At 36.7% G+C, this 19,187-nt stretch overlaps 3 protein-coding genes across 5 annotated transcripts; 2 read left to right on the top strand and 1 right to left on the bottom strand.

Annotated features, from left to right (window-relative positions):
• The first annotated feature begins 4,354 nt into the window (after positions 1–4,354).
• On the top strand, positions 4,355–6,901 carry Sin1 (SAPK-interacting protein 1). Of its 3 annotated transcripts, none has more exons than XM_076770342.1 (7): positions 4,355–4,652; positions 4,787–4,927; positions 5,077–5,345; positions 5,422–5,591; positions 5,671–5,967; positions 6,041–6,282; positions 6,362–6,901. In XM_076770342.1, exons 1-7 carry the CDS (start codon positions 4,580–4,582, stop codon positions 6,538–6,540), a joined length of 1,371 nt encoding a protein of 456 aa, XP_076626457.1. In that variant the 5' UTR covers positions 4,355–4,579; the 3' UTR covers positions 6,541–6,901. The 3 variants fall into 3 exon arrangements, with proteins under 3 accessions (XP_076626457.1, XP_076626458.1, XP_076626459.1); XM_076770343.1 differs by having other exon boundaries at positions 4,577–4,706; XM_076770344.1 differs by lacking the exon at positions 4,355–4,652 and having other exon boundaries at positions 4,847–5,004.
• A 295-nt stretch (positions 6,902–7,196) lies between these two features.
• LOC143344356 (1-acyl-sn-glycerol-3-phosphate acyltransferase alpha-like) lies at positions 7,197–18,943 on the bottom strand. Its single transcript, XM_076770345.1, has 6 exons — positions 18,553–18,943; positions 17,212–17,527; positions 16,956–17,121; positions 16,697–16,874; positions 7,396–7,494; positions 7,197–7,294 (listed from the first exon to the last, which is right to left on the bottom strand). Exons 1-4 carry the CDS (start codon positions 18,735–18,737, stop codon positions 16,717–16,719), a joined length of 825 nt encoding a protein of 274 aa, XP_076626460.1. The 5' UTR covers positions 18,738–18,943; the 3' UTR covers positions 7,197–7,294; positions 7,396–7,494; positions 16,697–16,716.
• On the top strand, positions 12,407–13,850 carry LOC143344357 (calcyclin-binding protein). Its single transcript, XM_076770346.1, has 2 exons — positions 12,407–12,624; positions 12,898–13,850. Exons 1-2 carry the CDS (start codon positions 12,604–12,606, stop codon positions 13,555–13,557), a joined length of 681 nt encoding a protein of 226 aa, XP_076626461.1. The 5' UTR covers positions 12,407–12,603; the 3' UTR covers positions 13,558–13,850.
• Positions 18,944–19,187: the final 244 nt, after the last annotated feature.

The raw sequence follows: 19,187 nt of genomic DNA on the forward strand, positions 1-19,187 counted from the left end.
GTCAAGAATCAACTTTTCGAATATTTTTGGAATTTCTACATATTCTACACTAAAATACGCAGCGTTTGGTTTTTTGAACATTAAAATCGTCCAATCCGTTCAGAAGTTATGACGTTTTAAAGATTCGCATAAAATTTCAGGGAAGCATTTCTGGCTTGAAATTATATTTTCGGTAAAGAATTTTTTTCTCGAAAATGATGAGGATTTCGAGGGTATGCCTATTCACCAAAAATGATTGTAATTGACACCCGCAACCGAAAATAATTTTTTCAGAACGATTTGAAATTTTTGAATTTAATTGTTAATAACTTTTTAACGAAGCCTCAGTCAAGAAATTGATATTCTTGATTTTCGTCTTATTTTAGTCTCTAGAATCTACCGTTAAAATTTTTCCCAGGGCTGGCCGAACACCCTGTATTTCACGATAAAAATTAGACTCGCGATGCCCGGTATTCGACGATAATTATAATTTCGTTCTAAAGATAACGAATAAACGAGCGAAAAATGAACGTAACTTATAATTTCGACCGTCAGCGTACTTTACGCGGCGTGCTTCCGATACTTTACAGTCGAGATTCCGCTCTCTAACAGCGACGCCTTTCATAAATTTCCCCCGTTCGCTGGTTTTCCAAACGCGGCTCGCACTTTCAGCCGATGATCGTAGGCTCGTATTTCAAGCATTTAGCCGGACTGATCACCGCCCTTCAAAGAGTTATCGCGTTAATCCTAGAGTAATATTTCACCGTGGAAATCTCGGTGATATTTTCCAGCGGTGGTAACGCGGAGGATGACGAATGGCGCCGACTGCCGGCACGGTTAATTGTCGGCTTTGTAGTTGTAACCTGGTTATTACGGTACACGGTGAAGTTTCCACGGCGGCGACGTCGAGGACGCCAGACGAGGACCGCGACGACAACGAGGGTTCTTCGTATTACTTTAGGACTCCCAGTTTCCACTATAGCGCGCCGAGACCTGCTTGACGGATGACGGATACGGTGGTTAAAGCGACGTGTGTACGCCCGCTGTGCTCGTCTGTGCGCGTACCCTCTGCAAAACAGTGGCTCTCGGCCATAAATAAATACGCAGAATGCTGCACGCGAACCGCGGTAATTAAACAGAACCGCGAGAGAGAGACAGAGAAATGACTCCGAAATTCGCAAAATTCGGAAGCCACGATCTAAATGAATGTCCAGCGAACGGGGATCGGATTTACTGAATTCTGAACGGACAGGGTACAGAAATAGAAACTACCAAGAAATAACAGAAACGTAGATGAAAAGATACGCGATCACAGGGAACATAAAGATCAAGCGTGCTAATTTCGCGATACATGGTATGAATGTGTGGCGTCGCCTCCCATGCTCGCCACTAGAGGGGTCACGCTCTCACAAGCGCTCGACCGACCCCTCGGTTGCTATATACAGGCTGTTCGGCCACCTCTGGGAAAAATTTTAATGGGAGATTCTAGAGGCCAAAATAAGATGAAAATCAAGAATACTAATTTGTTGATGGAGATTTCCTTAAAAAGTTATTGGAGAGGAAATGTATATTCAGAAGGAGTCGTGAGGAAGAAGCCAGTCTGTTAAAGACGCGTTGCATAGACCAGTCTTGTTATCACGGTGAGACTGCGTCGTGGTAGGTCCAGTCGATTAACGATGTGGTTGTATCGCAGAATTGCATTAACCTACGTGTGGCTACACCCACACCGCGAATAAAAACATTATAATTGCGGGGTAGATAGTTGGAGTCGTTATTTCAACCTCCAGCCCCCTCACATGGTCACGGAGTTCGCTGAACAAGGAAGAAGCAATGGAAGAGGCAATCTGCATTTGTTCCGTCTAAAACAGTTTAAGCTCTATGGACGTGCGAGAACGTGGACGAGTGAAATTTGAAAATGCGCGACACACGGCGACACGGAGGCGCTCGTTTCAAATTTAATAACGAGTGTTGTTCTTCGGGGAGTCTCTTCGACGGTCTCCTGGCGGTCTCCGGAGTCTTCTTGAGGCGGAGTATCGATGAAATGCAGATCCTTATCGAGACAGCCTCACGGCAAAGTACATAAATAATGAAAAGTTTGATCGCGTCGACGATCACGATCGCTGTTTCGTTTTCATTCCGCTGGAAAATAAGGTTTTCCATTAACATGGTAAACACGCCAGGATTGCCATCTTGCGCGCGTTATGGCGGCTCTGAGCGTTAACAGGGCGACGATACGCGTAAACGTGCCGCTAACAAATTAATTTCTCGTGTTCCCCGTTGTTCGCCGCGATCTTTGAAAGTACAAGAAATGGGAATTAATAAGTTAGTCGCGACGTTGTGTACCTTCGTGCAATGGAAATAGGAAAAGCAAGAAGAACGGTCGCCCACCGTAGTTTATAGTATCTTAACAAGGCGTTGAAACGAGTTATCGTTTAGGGATTATCGATAGGGATCGGTGTTAAAAATGGAGGAATTTAAAAATACTGAATCTCTAATTTAATCGCCGTGAGTAATGTGGCGGGAATAAACTACACAATACGATAAAAAGCTCGCACGGTCTGGCCATAACTTTCTCCTTCTACTGGCCCATAACAATGCAATCGTAGTATCTTACCGTCGTCTGATCTCCCTCCCCGACCGAACGACATTTTTATAGTGGAACGATTACTTCCTTGATCCTATCTGTACCGATAAAAGTTCAGAAAAAAATTAAGCTGACCTGCTTCTATCGACAGAACGTGGAAACTTTGTTAACCATTGCCTATTGGATCAATAGCGTACCTAGAAATTTAACAAAGACAGTCCAAATAAAGAAAAAATTTAATTACACCCATGAGCGTCACTTTTAAATCCTGGGACGATATTCAAACAGTATTAAAAACACACGGTATAGATAGAACTTAAAAGAAAAATTATTTCACTGGATAGATCTCTCCTTAACTTGCTTCGCGACTTCCGGAGAAATTACTTTGTTCCGCCGGAGACGAGACTAAAGCGGGTGTCATGGCGGTTGGCACGTATCCCACGAGAGAGGAAAAATCACTGGCCAGGCCTTTTTTTTTCTTCGTGTTTTCGAATAGCCGAACATTTCGAAGACGAAGAGCCACAGGCTCGCCGTTTAATTCGTGGCTTCATTTTCTCCGCTTTCTTCATTCCTCTTTCGGCGCGCTTCTCTCTTTATTTGTTCGAACGGCGTTCTTTCTTTTGCCCGATGCGTTCATTCTTGGTAGATAGCTCCTTCTCTAACCTCGGGCTGAATACTCCATCCTGATTTCTACTTTAAAATCAAGGGTGCGCGTCATTCCCTCGTCCCTTGCAATTACTTCCTACGACTTGATTGTTCGCGCAACCCCAAGTAAGATTTCTTTCGAGATATTTTGTTATGCGAGTTTTCGACGAAAATAATTCTCAAATTACACGATGCGTACGATTTGTTAAGACCGTACACAACGATGGGATTTCGAACGCTTCGAATCGACTCGATGCAAAATGGCGGAGTCTTGAAAATCTTGATCGTCTTGTGAATCTTGAAAGTCCTGAATATTTCGGGCTTCGGTAAATTTTGAAAGTTTAAGAAATACGTTTCTATTAGTAAGATATTAAAGAAACTGAAAAGTCACCCTTTTCATCCCTTCCTTTATACAAGGTGTTCGGCCACCCCTGGAAAAAATTTTAATAGGGGATTCTAGAGGCCAAAATAAGACGAAAATCAAGAATACCAATCTTGAATACCGCTCTTGAACAACTGATATCCGACCTCCCGTCAACAGGTCTCCACTGGCCTCTGCTGACCGCTGCTGACCACTCCTGGAATTTCTGACAACGTATAACGATTACGACTGGCTATTGTTAGTCTCTCCCAGACTCTGCTGGCCTCTGCTGACCACCGCTTATATTTCTGACAACGTATAACGATTACTACTGGCTACTGCCACCCTCTGCTGACCTCTGCCAACATCTCCCGACGTCAGCTGACCATCGCTGACCATCGCAGTAATCAGGGACAGTCAGTAACAGTCGCTGTATGGTGTCAAAAGTTGTCGGGAGTTCTGTACTTTTGTCAGCACTGGTCATCAGAGATCATCAGAGGCAAATAGAAACCAGGAGTAATTTGCGGAGTTCAGTAATGAACTCTAGGAAAGGCAAGTAAAAATACCTGGGCAGTCGAGATTCCGAATCGTATGCCGTAGACGGGAGGTCGGATTTCAGTTGTTAAGAGCGAGAAGGCAAATGTGAGCCTTTCTCTCTCGATTCCCACGAGGCGGTCCGAAATTACTTCGGGCAGCTTCGGAATAATCGAGAAAGAGGGCATGTGTCAGTTTGCCTTTGTCGACTTTCCGAAACTCTACGAGCTCACGTACGCGTGATCTGGTATGTGTGAGTAGGGCACCGGGTGCTGAATCTGGCATCTCTGTTCCCCACCAGTCCGTTACACACTAAGGAAGTTCGTCGTTACTAATGTCGCCGTCGATGCACTCAATTATGTCAAATCTGACCTCACTGATAAGACCACATAATACCGAAGAGACTTCGTTTAGACAATAGAAGACAAATTTTCCAAAGAATTTTTGTACAGTTTAAGAATAGCCAAATAAAAGCGATGGCGTTTTATGACAATGAACATTGGCTCTTGTCGCACATCAGAGACAGTTTTTTACTGACCGACAATACAGGTACATCATGAATTCTACCTAGGTTAACCATCCAGGATTTTTAATACATTATTCGTACGTTTATTTTTCCACTGATACGCTCCAAAGCACGTACCACACATTATTTGTTGGATCAACGTTCTGTATTTTTCAAGGTCAGTGCGAAGTAGTCATGGTTGGAGAAGATATTCCTAAACAACTGAAATCAAATGGAATGCTGCAATGTTACCCTGATATGGAAGAAAGCGACGACGAGGATCTAGATGCCCTTGTAGAATCGTATGACATACAAATGGGTAATCTTTCCTTTGGGAAAATCATGCTTTCTTCGACTAAAAGAAAACAATGTTTTTTGACTTTGTATTCGCAAAAAGTAAAGCATCAGGAAGTGGTGAGAAATGAATCTAGACATTTTAGAAGATCTGTAATTTCATGGTTGTTACAGATATAGAATACAGTCACAGAGAACGTTCGAATACTGCTAAAAGATTAGAGAAAATGGACCTTGAAAGAAAAAAAGCTGCCAAAGTGAACGTAAAGTGGAAAAATAATCCTGTCATATCCCTTAGCCAACAGTCAGAATTATTTCAAAGAAAAGACTTTCGTAAAAAGACTGGTCAAACTAAAAAATATTCTCTTTTATCTGAACAACTTCAGAAGTGTCCAAATATACCACAAAATCTTTTCATAGAATATGCTAAATTTGATGGTAGCGTACGTATAAATTTATTTTGTACACTTAAAAGAAAATTCCTGATTAAAGGTGCCCTTTATGTGACATTTATTGCAGGCACAAGTAGATATTCCTATCAGAAAATACAGGATTTTTATGTGTATGTTACCCAAAGAACAGAGAATGTATCCTCTTCAAATAGTTGTAATTGCTACTGCAAAAGTATTGGATTTCATTGGCTTAATTTGCTACAAATACGCGATCGAACATCCGGATCATTCCCTAAAGTGTGAATTCCTTATAACTTATGTTTATTATTTGTACGATTCACTGCTGCAAAACATGCTTTTACCCTAATGTTTTTAGAGAAGATATCACGAGATACGGGTTATACTTCACCGAGGACGACGGTGAAGTTGATTGGGATTTACCTTGCTTAGATCCAAGAGAAACAATTTCCAAATTCGAATTTACGACGCTAGGTCTAACAGAAATGAAACCAAGCGACAGAGCACGATATAATATGATTACACGCGTAGAAATAAAAGATGAAGAAGATTATCTAGAAGGTCAAAATAAAGAACAAGAAGAAGTTGCAGAGGATTTAGCAAAAATGGAAGGCCATACAACTGCCATGGAAGCCCCATTATACCAATCATACAGGTGTTTTTTCGTTGTATAGATGTTATTGATTTTAAGTAATAATTCGTAATTAACGCGAATATAACTTATACAGGGTATACATAATTAACAAAGTCAGAACAAAGACTGAAATTTACATAGGAATATCTGGTGAAAAAATTGAAATCAATCCAATAATAACAGGAAAGGGTGCTGGACGTTTTTGGAACAGGCAACGAGCTGTTAGTTATCAAATAGACAATATTGCCTGGTGCGAAATAACGGAAACAAAGGGATCCAAAACAATTTTTACATTAATTTATACTCCACATTCTTCTTCTTCCGAAAATAGTTTAGGTTTGTTTTACTTTATTTAATGTATTCGGTATAAGCAAAGAAATTATTGTCCTGTATCAAGAATACTGTCATTTTACAGTATCGTCCGGCGGACAATTCAAAAATCACGAGTTTGAGGCTGATTCGTTAACTGCCGAAGAGATTGTTACAAAAATAAATCACATACTTGAATTACACAGTAGTACGTCGAGGAAAGAATACTTATCTCAAAAAGAAAGAAAAGCTACAAGACGTAAAAGTTTTCACTTGCACAGATGACAACTCTATTGGTTTCTGTATTCCATTTTAAATTATTTAAAACATTAACAATCAGAATTGAAACAAATGGTTGCCTTGATACAAATATAATTTCCTGATAATTTTAATTATGATTTGAATCTTCTGAACAAACAAAAAATAATTCTATTTTAAATACATAACCAGTATACGATTTTTTGTCATATAATTTACTTTAACTTTTACATACAGAAGGTATAAATTAATTTTGTACATAATTAAATGTTTGCAGTATTCGTAGTATGTAAATATATTTATTTTATTATGAGTTACAATGAATTGTAGTAAATTTGTATAATGTAAAAAATTATTGTACCTATGCTATGATATTTGTAATCTTATGACTCTGATACTTCAATAATTTTATGTGTAACATTACTGAGTCTTTTCTCCATTTGCAAAATAAATTTTTTATTTAATTGATACACTATCTGGTATAAAATTGAGACTTTTAAAGCTGTTTCTGTCAATTTATTATTATTTTTACAGATGAGTTCGTAGTTTGGACGTGCCATAATAAAATCTTTCTCAGAATCTGATAATGTAGTTAGATCTAACGGCTGTCCAGTTTGTAGACACAACTTTTTCTTCGTGAGATTTTTCCGTTCTGCTTTTCTTTTCTTCAATGTTTCTATCCATTCTTTCCTCTCTTTTCTAAGGCTATTTATATATTCTTCCAAATCAAAAGATTCTTCTTGTTGCGTTTTGGACACATGTTTTTCAGTATCATCATCGCCTATAGAGTTTTCATTAGGATTAGATTGTATAGTTTTGATTTAAAAGTAACCGTTGGTATAACAAAATCGAAACATAAACAAAGCGTAAGTTGAAACTAACCTATACATTCGTTGAATACGCTTACGCGGCGTTGAAAAATCGAGGACCGACGTTTATGAACTTTTTCCTCTTCTGAATGCTTCTCCGACTGTGATGAATCTGATAAATTGCAATTATCCATTTTATCGGTTAATATTTTTCAACAACATATCCAGTAGCACGTCACAGAAGCTCCAGTCTTACAAGTTATAATATTTTCTTCCGTTCTTTTATTATTAATAACAACTAAGGCTTCTTTCAGGCATACGTGCACAATTGTGTGTTATAAACAATAATTTGAAATAAAGTTTACAATACGATCTACCCAGGACCGTTACTAATGGGCGTGCAAAAAACAGCTTCGCAGTACTTCGCACCTCGGTGGCCATGGCAGAGATGCCAGATTCAGCACCCGGTGCCCTACGCACACATACCAGATCACGCGTACGTGAGCTCGTAGAGTTTCGGAAAGTTGACAAAGGCAAACTGACACATGCCCTCTTTCTCGATTATTCCGAAGCTGCCCGAAGTAATTTCGGACCACCTCGTGGGAGTCGAGAGAGAAAGGCTCACATTTGTCTCCTCGCTCTTGAACAACTAATATCCGACCTCCCGTCAACAGGTCTCCACTGGCCTCTGCTGACCGCTGCTGACCACTCCTGGAATTTCTGACAACGTATAACGATTACGACTGGCTACTGTTAGTCTCTCCCAGCCTCTGCTGACCGCTGCTGACCACTTCTGGAATTTCTGACAACGTATAACGATTACTACTGACGTCTGCCAGCCTCCGCTGGCCTCTGCTGACCGCTGCTAACCACTCCTGTTACTTCTGACAACGTATAACAATTACGACTGGCTACTGTTAGTCTCTCCCAGCCTCTGCTGGCCTCTGCTGACCACTCCTGGAATTTCTGACAACGTATAACGATTACTACTGACTTCTGCTAACCTCTGTTGGGCTTTGCTGATTTCTGTCAGCGTGTGCTTGTCTCTGCTGAACTTTCCTGGCCTCTGCCGAACGCTACTGACCACTGCAGGTATTTCTGATAATGTATAACGATTAATATTTACTATTGCATGCCCCTACAAGTCTCTGCTTGCCTTTGCAGGTTTCTCCTTGCCGGTGAATGCCTTTGCTGGGCTCTGCTGAACTCTGCTGACCACCCCTGATGCTTCTGACATCGTATAACAATTACTACATGCTACTGTTCGCCCCTGCTAATCTCTGCTTGCTAGTGCATGCCTCTGCTCGTCTCTGCTGACCGCTGCTGACCACCTCTGATGCTTCCGACAACGTATAACGATTACTACTTGCTACTGGCAGCCTCTGCTGACCACTGCCAGCATCTCCTGGCCTAAGCTGGCCTCTGCGAACATCTTCCGACGTCAGCTGACCATTGCTGACCACTGCTGACCGTTGCAGACAACTTGTGACATGATATAATATAATGTAATATGTTTATATGTATTAAAGTTTTGTATAATGTAAATCTGTGGCAATAAATAATATAAATTTAAAGAATTCGATGTGTTTTCATCATTTTTTACCTTTCTTTCCCTCTCCAAATCATTCCCTTAATTATAAGATCTTCACAAACGCTCGATCGACTCTCCGTATCTTTAAAAATTTTCTAAGTTCTTCGAAAGATTTCAAATCTCCCGCCGCCAGAAAATTTCTGGGAATTCCTGGAAATGACGTCATTTCTAAGAATTCCTGAAAATTCTCGGAATCCCTGGAACTTCTCGGAATCCCTGAAACTTCTCGGAAACCCTGAAACTTCTCGGAATCCCTGAAATTTCTCGGAAGTTTCAGGCAGCGGCAAAAATTCCGGCCTGAATTTTTCGGCAAAAATTTTAAAGAGCCCCCCCCCCTTGAAATCTTTCCCGGGAACTTTGTAATTTTTCTGGATGAACATCGCAGCCCGCCTTTCATCTTTCCTGGCAGCCCGTCAACCCGCCAGGTGTCTCGGCTAGAGCTGTGGGACTTTGAAATTTTTCCGCCTTGTGTTTGTTGTTGTCTCCTGCCAGCTGTGGAACTTGGAAATTTTTCTGGAAGATCGTCGCTGGCCCCTTCTCCTCTCTCGTGGTAGTCGCCATCCGCCATTGTTGTTGATCTCCTGCCAGCTGTGGAACTTAGAAAATTTTCGGGAAGGAACATCCCGAAAATTTTGCAGCGACCCCCCCCCCCCTCCCACTGGGTGGGAGACCGCCAGCCAGACCTGGCCGGACCCCCCTCCCCCCCCTCCAGGGGAGGACCACCAGCTCCTGCCAGCTCCGCTGCTGCTGGGAGATGTTGCTGCTAGGAAGGCATGTCATGAAATGGCCCATTTAGAGTTGGGTTAACGAGTGTATATATAGAAACGAAGGCCCGAGCGAGCGCTTGTGAGAAAGCCCAGGCGGCGGCAGATTTGAAATCTTTCCGCGGAACTTTGAAAATTTTTGCCTCTGGCAGCTAATACGCGAGGCTGCCGTTTACCTATCGACCATAGCTATGGCGTTGACGGTTTCAGGTCCATTTTAGATTTGAAAATTTTTATCTCTGGCAGCTAGTATGGGAACTGACGTTTACTGAATGAATGAATAAGTATCTCTAATCGACCATAGGTCAGGTGCTGACGGTTTTATGTCCATTTTAGACTTTGTTATCAGGAGGGGATGGTAGGGGAAGAGATGGCAGGTATCTTATAACTAAGGGAATGGTTTCGAGAGGAAAGGAAAGGTAGAAATGATGAGAACACATAGCATTCTTTGAAATTATATCATTTATTGCCATAGATTTACATTATACAAAACTTTAATACATATAAACATATTATATTATATTATATCATGTCACAAGTTGTCAGCAACGGTCAGCAGTGATCAGCAATGGTCAGCTGACTTCGGGAGATGTTCGTAGAGGCCAGCTTAGGCCAGGAAACGCTGGCAGAGGTCAACAGAGGAAGGCAGGAGTCGTAGTAATCGTTGTACGTTGCCAGAAATATATACCGTGGTCAGCAAAGGTCAGCAGTGGCAAGCAGAGATCACCAGGGGCGAATAGTAGCAAATAGTAAGCGTTATATGTTGTCAGAAGTATCAGGGGTGGTCAGCAGCAGTCAACAGAGACGGCAGAGGCATGCAGTGGCAAGCAGAGATAAGCAGGGGCGAACAGTAGCATGTAGTAATTGTTATACGATGTCAGAAGCATCAGGGGTGGTCAGCAGTGTTCAGCAGAGGTTAGCAAAGGCATGCACAGGCAAGCAGAAATGTGCAGAGGCAAGCAGAAACTTGTAGGGGCATGCAGTAGTAAGTATTAATCGTTGTACATTATCAGAAATACCTGCAGTGGTCAGTAGCGTTCGGCAGAGGTCAGGAAAGTTCAGCAGAGACAAGCACACGCTGACAGAGATCAGCAAAGACCAACAGAGGTTAGCAGAAGTCAGTAGTAATCGTTATAGGTTGTCAGAAATATAAGCGATGGTCAGCAGCGGTCAGCAGAGGCTGGGAGAGACTAACAGTAGCCAGTCGTAATCGTTATACGTTGTCAGAAGTGTTAGGAGTGGTCAGCAGCGGTCAGTAGAGGCCAGTGGAGACTTGTTGACGGGAGGTCGGATGTTAGTTGTTCAAGAGCTAGAAGGGAAGTGTGAGCCCTTCTCTCGCGACTCTCACGAGACGGTCCGAAATTACTTCGGGCAACTTCGGAGCATCGAGAAAGAGGGCATGCGTCATTTTGCCTTTGTCGGGTTTTCGAAACTCCACGAGCTCACATACGCATGATCTGATATAGTGTGAGAGAGCACCTTCGGTGCCTTGCTGGCATCTCTGGGCCATGGACCGTAATTTTATTAAATAATTATAATAATAATCAAAACTTTTACGATAATTATTAACCTTTTAAACAAACAGAATGTAATCGTGATAATTAAAACCCATTTTTTTTTTTTGCATGTGTTACGCATTCGCGTGAACGTAGGTTGGATGTACATAGCGCCACAACGGGAATTAATTGAAACCCGATTACTCACCGTCGAGTGCAGAGTCATGTAACTGCATTCTAATTAGGAGCGAAATTCAAACGGACCAGCGTATTGTAATAAACAACGCAATTGTATGTTTTCAACGTGGGCGATCAAGCTGGGGAAGGTAGAGAGAAAGGAAGGCATTTCTTAAAAGACACTTAGCTTATTTTCTAAAGGCCGTGTCAAATCGGAGTTTCCGTCGTTCCTCCTTTTAGTTTATTACGGACCAAGCCGAATTAGTTATTTTCGTTAAGAATTGCGATGGTCTTGAAAAACACAGCATGGCCTTCGTGACACTTCACTTCGCGTTCCGTTCAGTTCTTTTCACGAGGATCATAAATTTTCTTAAGGGTTGCTTAAGGCCACTAGCTTCGCTTTTTCTCTCGACTCCCACGCATTCTCTCACTCGCGGCCGCTCCGAACATGGCCGCGCAGCCTCCACCTCCGCTCGGCTCGGGAGTGGATCACCGATCGAAGACGATTCCGGACGGATGGGGCAAGGCCCAACCCCGATTAGACCAGGACAACCCAGAGGGAGGATCAAGAATTTTCCGAAGAAGGAACGAACGCCTAGGACAGCGGAAGGATTTTCGCGGAGGAGCAGAACGATTTTCAATCTCAACCGAGTAGTATCTGAAAGTCTTACATTGAGCCAACTCTACAAATAAATTCTGCTAAAAGTACTTTGAATTTGTCGTGTAGTTTAATTCTTTGCGCGCCTCGCCGAGCAGAGCGGTTCAGCGCTCCACGGGCACCAACCCACCTTCTTATTCCCTAAACCACCAACCACGCGACGCAACACATGAAAACTATTTAAATATCGTATATTACTAGAAATTCGAAAGTATAAATACACTGATATTTACTTTAATTTATAGATACTAAAATAAAGATCTAGAAATAACAAAGAGTATTTTTTAACGAAATGTACTTTTAAATTTAATTATTTAATTGAAAAAAAACAAAATATGCATCTTTACTGACATTTCGGGAACATTTTAGAACCTTCCAGAAATTTCTATACTATGGTGTAGTCGAACTGTTAGTAAAACGCTTGCAGTCGATACTCGATCGTCGAAGAGTGAAAATTGGAACGTTGAAAGTGATACGAATACTTTAATCTGTTTAGAATTTCTTAATCACTGTCTAAAAAGTTATCGAACGTTAAATTTTGACCTTGTTATTGACTTCTTTTTAATTAGATTTGCTATCTACTTTAAGAAAAACGATGACTACGAAAGCTGACAACGTACGTATGACGTTTCTTATTCTTCTTTTTATTAAAAAATATAGAGATATAATTATATTTGTATCAAATGAACCGTACCTATATTTAAGTAATCTAAAATATTAGTATAATCACATGTAACGATTTGTTTGAATATGCATGTAGTACTTGAAAAATTGAATGGTTATTGCAAACGTTCTAAACTGTTGGCAACATATTATACTTTACTTAAATTAACGTCTACTTTAAATAATAATATCCGAAGTAACTCTATACCCTGTTCACTTATTATAGTTAAAGTTGGATATCGAGGAACTTGAGAGCTTACTTCAGCAAGCTGCACGACAAAAAACCAAAGATATACTCAATCTTGAAGTTAGAAAATTACAAACAGAGTTAACAAAATTAATTGAGGAAACAAAACCAACAACTGCAACACCAACTAATGTAGTACCTTCTTCTTCTGACAATAAATGCTACGAAGTGAAGATAGATAACTATGGTTGGGATGAAACAAATACAACAATGAAACTTTATGTTACATTGAAAAATGTACAGCAATTGCCCAAAGAGGCTGTGAATTGTAATTTCTCAGAGAAATCTGTAAATCTCCATGTTTTTGGACTAGATAACAAAAATTACAATTTAACAATTAACAATCTGTGTGAAGAAATTGATGTAAATAACAGTAATGTGAAAGTAAAAACAGACATGGTTGTTATATTCCTTGTCAAGAAAGTTGCAAAGACATGGTCACATGTGACTGGAGTAGAAAAGCGAATCAAGGAAACAAAAGCATCTTCAGTTCCAGATATGGATAATAATAGTGATCCTAATGCCGTTATAATGAATATGATGAAAAAAATATATAATGAAGGAGATGATGAACTGAAAAAGACAATAGCTAAAGCATGGACAGAGAATCAAGAGAATAAAGCAACTGCATTATTATGAAATTATTCTTAATTGTATGTTTATGTGTTTAAAATGTTTTATTTTATAGATCCTTATAAAAAAATACTTTGTAAAAAATAAATGTAGTTTATTCTGTGTACAAAATCTAAGTTTAAAAATAACTAGCTTACATTATTTTGAATATGTTCATTATGTGTATGCTTATAAGTTGTAAGTAATATGATAAAAAGAAGTATTTAATGATTATCATTAAGGAAACAGATTTTTAGGCCTATTAATTAGGCATGAAAAAAAATTATGTTCTTAGTCAAATAAAAAATATATTAATCTCAGTTGACTGAAATTTATTTTATTTTCATCAATTACAGTATTGTCAAAAGATTTTTCCATAGATATAGTTATGTTTAAAAAGTATGAAAAAAGAAAAGATATACACATTTTCAATGCATGTAATGGTCTTTTTTACTCCCTGATCACACAATAAGCTATTCTCTGTGTGTACATCATTATTTAAAATTGTTTACAATAAAAAATATAGAAAAGATAATCAATATGATTAATTTTCATATTTAAGACAAATAATAGATTTTCATGATTGTATTGCAATTATTATAACTATTCATTTCTTATGTTCCTTTCTATATATGTAATAATAATTACAGAATATTGGTAGAAATGTTATAATAATAACACAGCCGTAGCAGAATTTTATTAATTCTATTATGTTACTTCCACTTCTGTGATGCACAAGTTGGCAAAATTCCAAACCTGTATTACTGCTATTTAAAACTTTAATCTTTTTTACATATACTATTGAAACAAATAATAAAATTCAACCAATAATAAAACATCTTGGCACTTATGTAACCTTCTATTTTAGTACCTTATAATTGACATTTTTACTTGACTAAATATGACACAATGAGATGATAATTAACGATTAATTTCTATAACAATTTGATCTAATAAATATATTGTGGTCATTTAAATTTGAAACATATTGGTATACAATTATATTTTCAGGTTTTCAAAAACCTAACTTTAAGAATTCTATTTAATTTATAAGTGCAGTATGTATTTGAATGCATAGAAATGTCTGAAACTGTATGCTCACTTTTTGAGAAAATAACAGTATGGTAAAGTACTTTAGTTATTGTAAATACGAAATAATGTAATACAATTAACACATTTACAAAAAATTAGGTAAATTTAGAAATCCTGAAAAGTCATTACCAAATTCTCAAAACATCAATACAATTATTAGTTTTCTACAAACTGAATGTTACAACGAATACTTGATATTTATATCTATTTGACTGTATGTAGACTGTCAGCATAATGGACTTACAATTACTTATAATTATGCTTTTTGTTTAAAATACAAAACCAGTCATACAATTTTTTACCTTGTTTAATAACTGATAAAGTTATAAAAGCATGAGACAAAAAAAAATTATTTTTCCAATCATAAAAATAACATTTAAATTCAATATATATTATATTGTATATATATTACTAAACATACGTTAACAAAAATCTGTATTATTTACAGCATTCAATTTTCATTGAAAATTATATTTGTAATGACTAATATTTTCTTTGCATGAAAACATTATAAAGTATATATTCATATCTTCAATATTCAATGTTTTGAAATAATATCTTCTTAGAATTTTTATCTATTTGTGTTCTTAATAATGAGACCATAATAATAAAAGTCTGCAAACAATCTTTTATGTAATATTTTCAATTTGAAACTACAAAAGTCTAATCAAATTTAATTAATTCTGTTAAGTACTATTAATAATATCAATAAATCTTAATCCTGGAATGGCACTTTCACAATCTTAGCAAAACTTTTTTATAAATGAATAAAAAGTGGTTTATTTTACGAGATAGCCATTAATTTGTAAAAAAACTTAGTATGACTTAGATAAATATGATAATGAAATATAAGCTATATTCTGAACAAAAAAAAGTTGAAATCAGTGGATGACACCAATGTATAAGAGTAAGAAGTATGTTCATCATTCATATTAGTACAATAAAAGGAGTGAAAATACGATTTTTCGGGAATGGCCAAACCTTTAAGATCTTAATATGACGCGTGGTGTGCCATTACAGGATTAAATGAAGTACTTATTATAGAAACAGTCAATCTAAGAAGAAACTATGAAACAGATGTTAGTAGTTTCAATTTGATATGAAATCAATACTTACAATGATATTAATGTTAAATAAAAATGTTATCACAGTATATGAATTGTATTGATACAACAATAAATAAAAAAATGTTTTTAATGTTACATTAGAAATTTTGTTTTACAATTGTTACTCACTTTCATATTTAATGAGTTATTTGTCCGTATATATAATGCCTTCATAACATGTTTCAACATTTAAAAATTTTAAATAATTCAAAGAAATGTAGTTTTAAAAAAGGTATGCTAAAATAGTACAAATTTCGTAACTAGAAATTAAACCAATTTAAGTACTAGTCTGCATGAATGAGTGGAAGCATGTAATAGATTTGTGATAATATATCAAATATAAATCAAATATGTTTTATATACTTTGCTAAAACAATCATGTATAGGGAGAAAAAGATTCAGTTGTACAGTTTACCAAATGAAGATATACACCCAAATGTTTTGTCTGTTAAACAATTGAATTAGTCAAACTGTTTGCAGTTTGTTTTTTTATAAGCCTAATACCTAAATGGTTACTGCATATGTATGAATATTAATGCTTAAAACATTTCTGAAACACATTTAGAGTAACAATGTATACAATTCAAAGATAAAATTAAGATTGCCATTCATTCCTAGAAATCTCTATCCTTATAAAAGCTGCACCATAATATAATGATTTTTATATTAATTTATTAACGAAAAAATTAAAGCTTACGATACTTTCATAAATGAAATAGAAAAATTTGTTTGAAATAAAAAATAAAGAAGTTAAAAAATTGTTATTACAAATTTAAAGAAAATGTTATATAAGACTTATCTGAGTATTATCCTGTACATAATTTGCACATGGTATGAACATCTCATAAAATATTAAAACTACAATTATTAAAATAATGGAACATAAAAATAGAAAAATAGTCTTTAGTTTCCAATCTCAGACTTAGTTACCATTGTGTTTTGACTGATAAAATAGTTACTCAAATTACCTTGGAATTATTATTTTACTTTAGAAAGTAGTAGAAGTACTTGAAAGTTGTACTTCGCGACTAGTTGCTTGAAAAGCTTCTGCCATAATGTTTTGTGTCTTTTGCATTAAATGACCGATATCATTTATTTTTAAACCTTCTGTAGATATTGGTGGCAATGTTGTTATAATAACTTGACCTTTGAGCGAAATACATATATATCTACATTTAATCTTATATCTTATTTATATATTTAACCAAATATTTCTGTAAGACTTACCAGAATCAAATCTTTTTTCTTTAGAAGACAAAAAATAGTAGGAAGAAAATACAACTGGTAATATAGGTAACTGAGAATTAATAGCAACGTAAAAAGCACCTTTTTTGAAAGGATGAATCTGACCAGTATTATGTCTGGTACCTTCAGGGAATATCCATAGTTTAATCTATGAAGAACAAATAAAAATTAATATATACTGTCAAGGAATACTTCAATATTTTTACAATAAATGTGCCAAGTAAAAATTAAATATTACCTTTTTATCTTTAATATGGTTTGTGGCAGTATTGATACAATGATGAGATTTCTCTGAATTCATTCTATCTATAAATATCAATCCACAAAGCCAAGCAGCCAGCCCAAAAGGCCACGCATAAAAAAGCTCTTTTTTCCCTACAACTGTGCACTTGTCCATTACTGGCCATATTTGAAACATTCCCATTATATCTAAAGAACTCTGATGATTTGCTACTATTATACATGCTCTGTCTTGTTCTAAATGTTCCCTCCCCCTGAGTTCCCAACGGACTCCCAAGAAGTTAGTAAAACAGGAACACATAGACGAGGCTAATCTAAAAGTATATTTTGTACAATACTTTTAATAAAAATTAAATAGTTTGCCAGTATAATAAAAACAAAGTCTATCATATTATTCTCAAAATTATTGACAAATGGTAGTTTAATATTAAATTTACAAATCACAAAAGTGCTTATGAAAGCTACATGTTATTTTCATATAAAACCAATATACTAGTGATATTTTCTTTTCTTTTTTAACAGCAGAAGATTGCAAAACATTGTGTTAAGGGCTCAGATTATTAAACAATAAAAAAATTCCTGGGTGAACATTGCACTGTTCATCACCTTAGAAAAATAATATTTATTACAATAATTATTAATTGTACCAAAAAACAGTTACTTGTACCTATTTTTTATCGTTTTTCTTATACAATCTATCTTACATACTTCAATCATTTACGATCAAATATTGCCTCAAAAACAACGTAAAAATATTCCCGCCTAATTGACGAGTATATTCCCGCCTAATTTAAAAATTGTGAAGAATTGACATGAATTTAAGAAAAGAGCTCTTAAACGTATTCTTCTATAAATAAAGTAGCTACGAGTGAATTGACTGACACAATTAGAATATCTCTGATCGAAAAATTTTTATTATTATCGCGTGAATGTGAACCATCGTCATGCCATTGACACGTAAATTGAATGTTCGATAATTAAAAATTAAACGAAAATTTTTGTATCGTTGTAATCATTGGCGTCAAGATAAAATTTAAACAAAAGTGGTTGATTTTATAATTTACACAAATTCGTAATTCAAACGTCACGTGCGTGACATTTGCAGGGTGCATGGTGAAAGTTATTCAAACTACCCCTACTAGCACTTTAACCACTACCATTGTATTGGAATTGCTGTTACAATACTACACCACCATCGTTCAATAAATTTGTCCGATAACGTGTTGTCTGCATAGACGAATAATAAATGATGAAACAGTAGATCAACAAGCAAAACCGAGCGTAGATGTACACAAAAACAATAAATCTTGTGTTTACGAAATTCATTATAATTACTAACATAAAATTTTTTACGTTCCATGGACGTAACAGCATAATCGGGAGCAGGGTGATTGAAGTAACCATTACACATCCATAGTAAATGAGGAACTTGAAGTAGTAACGAAATGCCCTGTTCATTTCATATAAGAACGGTAACACAAGAATAAAACCGACAAGGATCACTTCGAAACACGACGGTGCCATCTTTTATAGCGACAGAGGGTAGATACAACGCGTAAACTTATCGATATGTACTGCACAATTAGCCCAACTAGTTTTACACTTATTTAAATGACTTTATCAGGGTTGTTAGGAAAAAATTGACCGCAGCCTTCCCGCTCGTTCCCCACCCCCGTAATTGTCAATGGACTCTTTATTCCCCTACATTTCTCCCCATGACTTCGTATACTCCCTACTTTTACTAGAGAGTACTGGAAAGGGAATCGGCGGCCGATTTGGCGTCACGCAATGGGCCATGCCCATTAGATAAATAAGATATTGACACCAAGTAACGCTTACGTTTTTTTGATTTTTTATTCTATGTAACATTAATTGAGTCAATGGGGCAAGGTTCATTAAGTATCTATTCAATAAATGAGGACATGTGATAAATAATAAACAGAACAGAAGTTTTACTATTATTGTTATATGTGT

Source organism: Colletes latitarsis, chromosome 8, assembly GCF_051014445.1.
Source record: "Colletes latitarsis isolate SP2378_abdomen chromosome 8, iyColLati1, whole genome shotgun sequence".
Classification (NCBI taxonomy): Eukaryota; Metazoa; Arthropoda; class Insecta; order Hymenoptera; family Colletidae; genus Colletes; species Colletes latitarsis.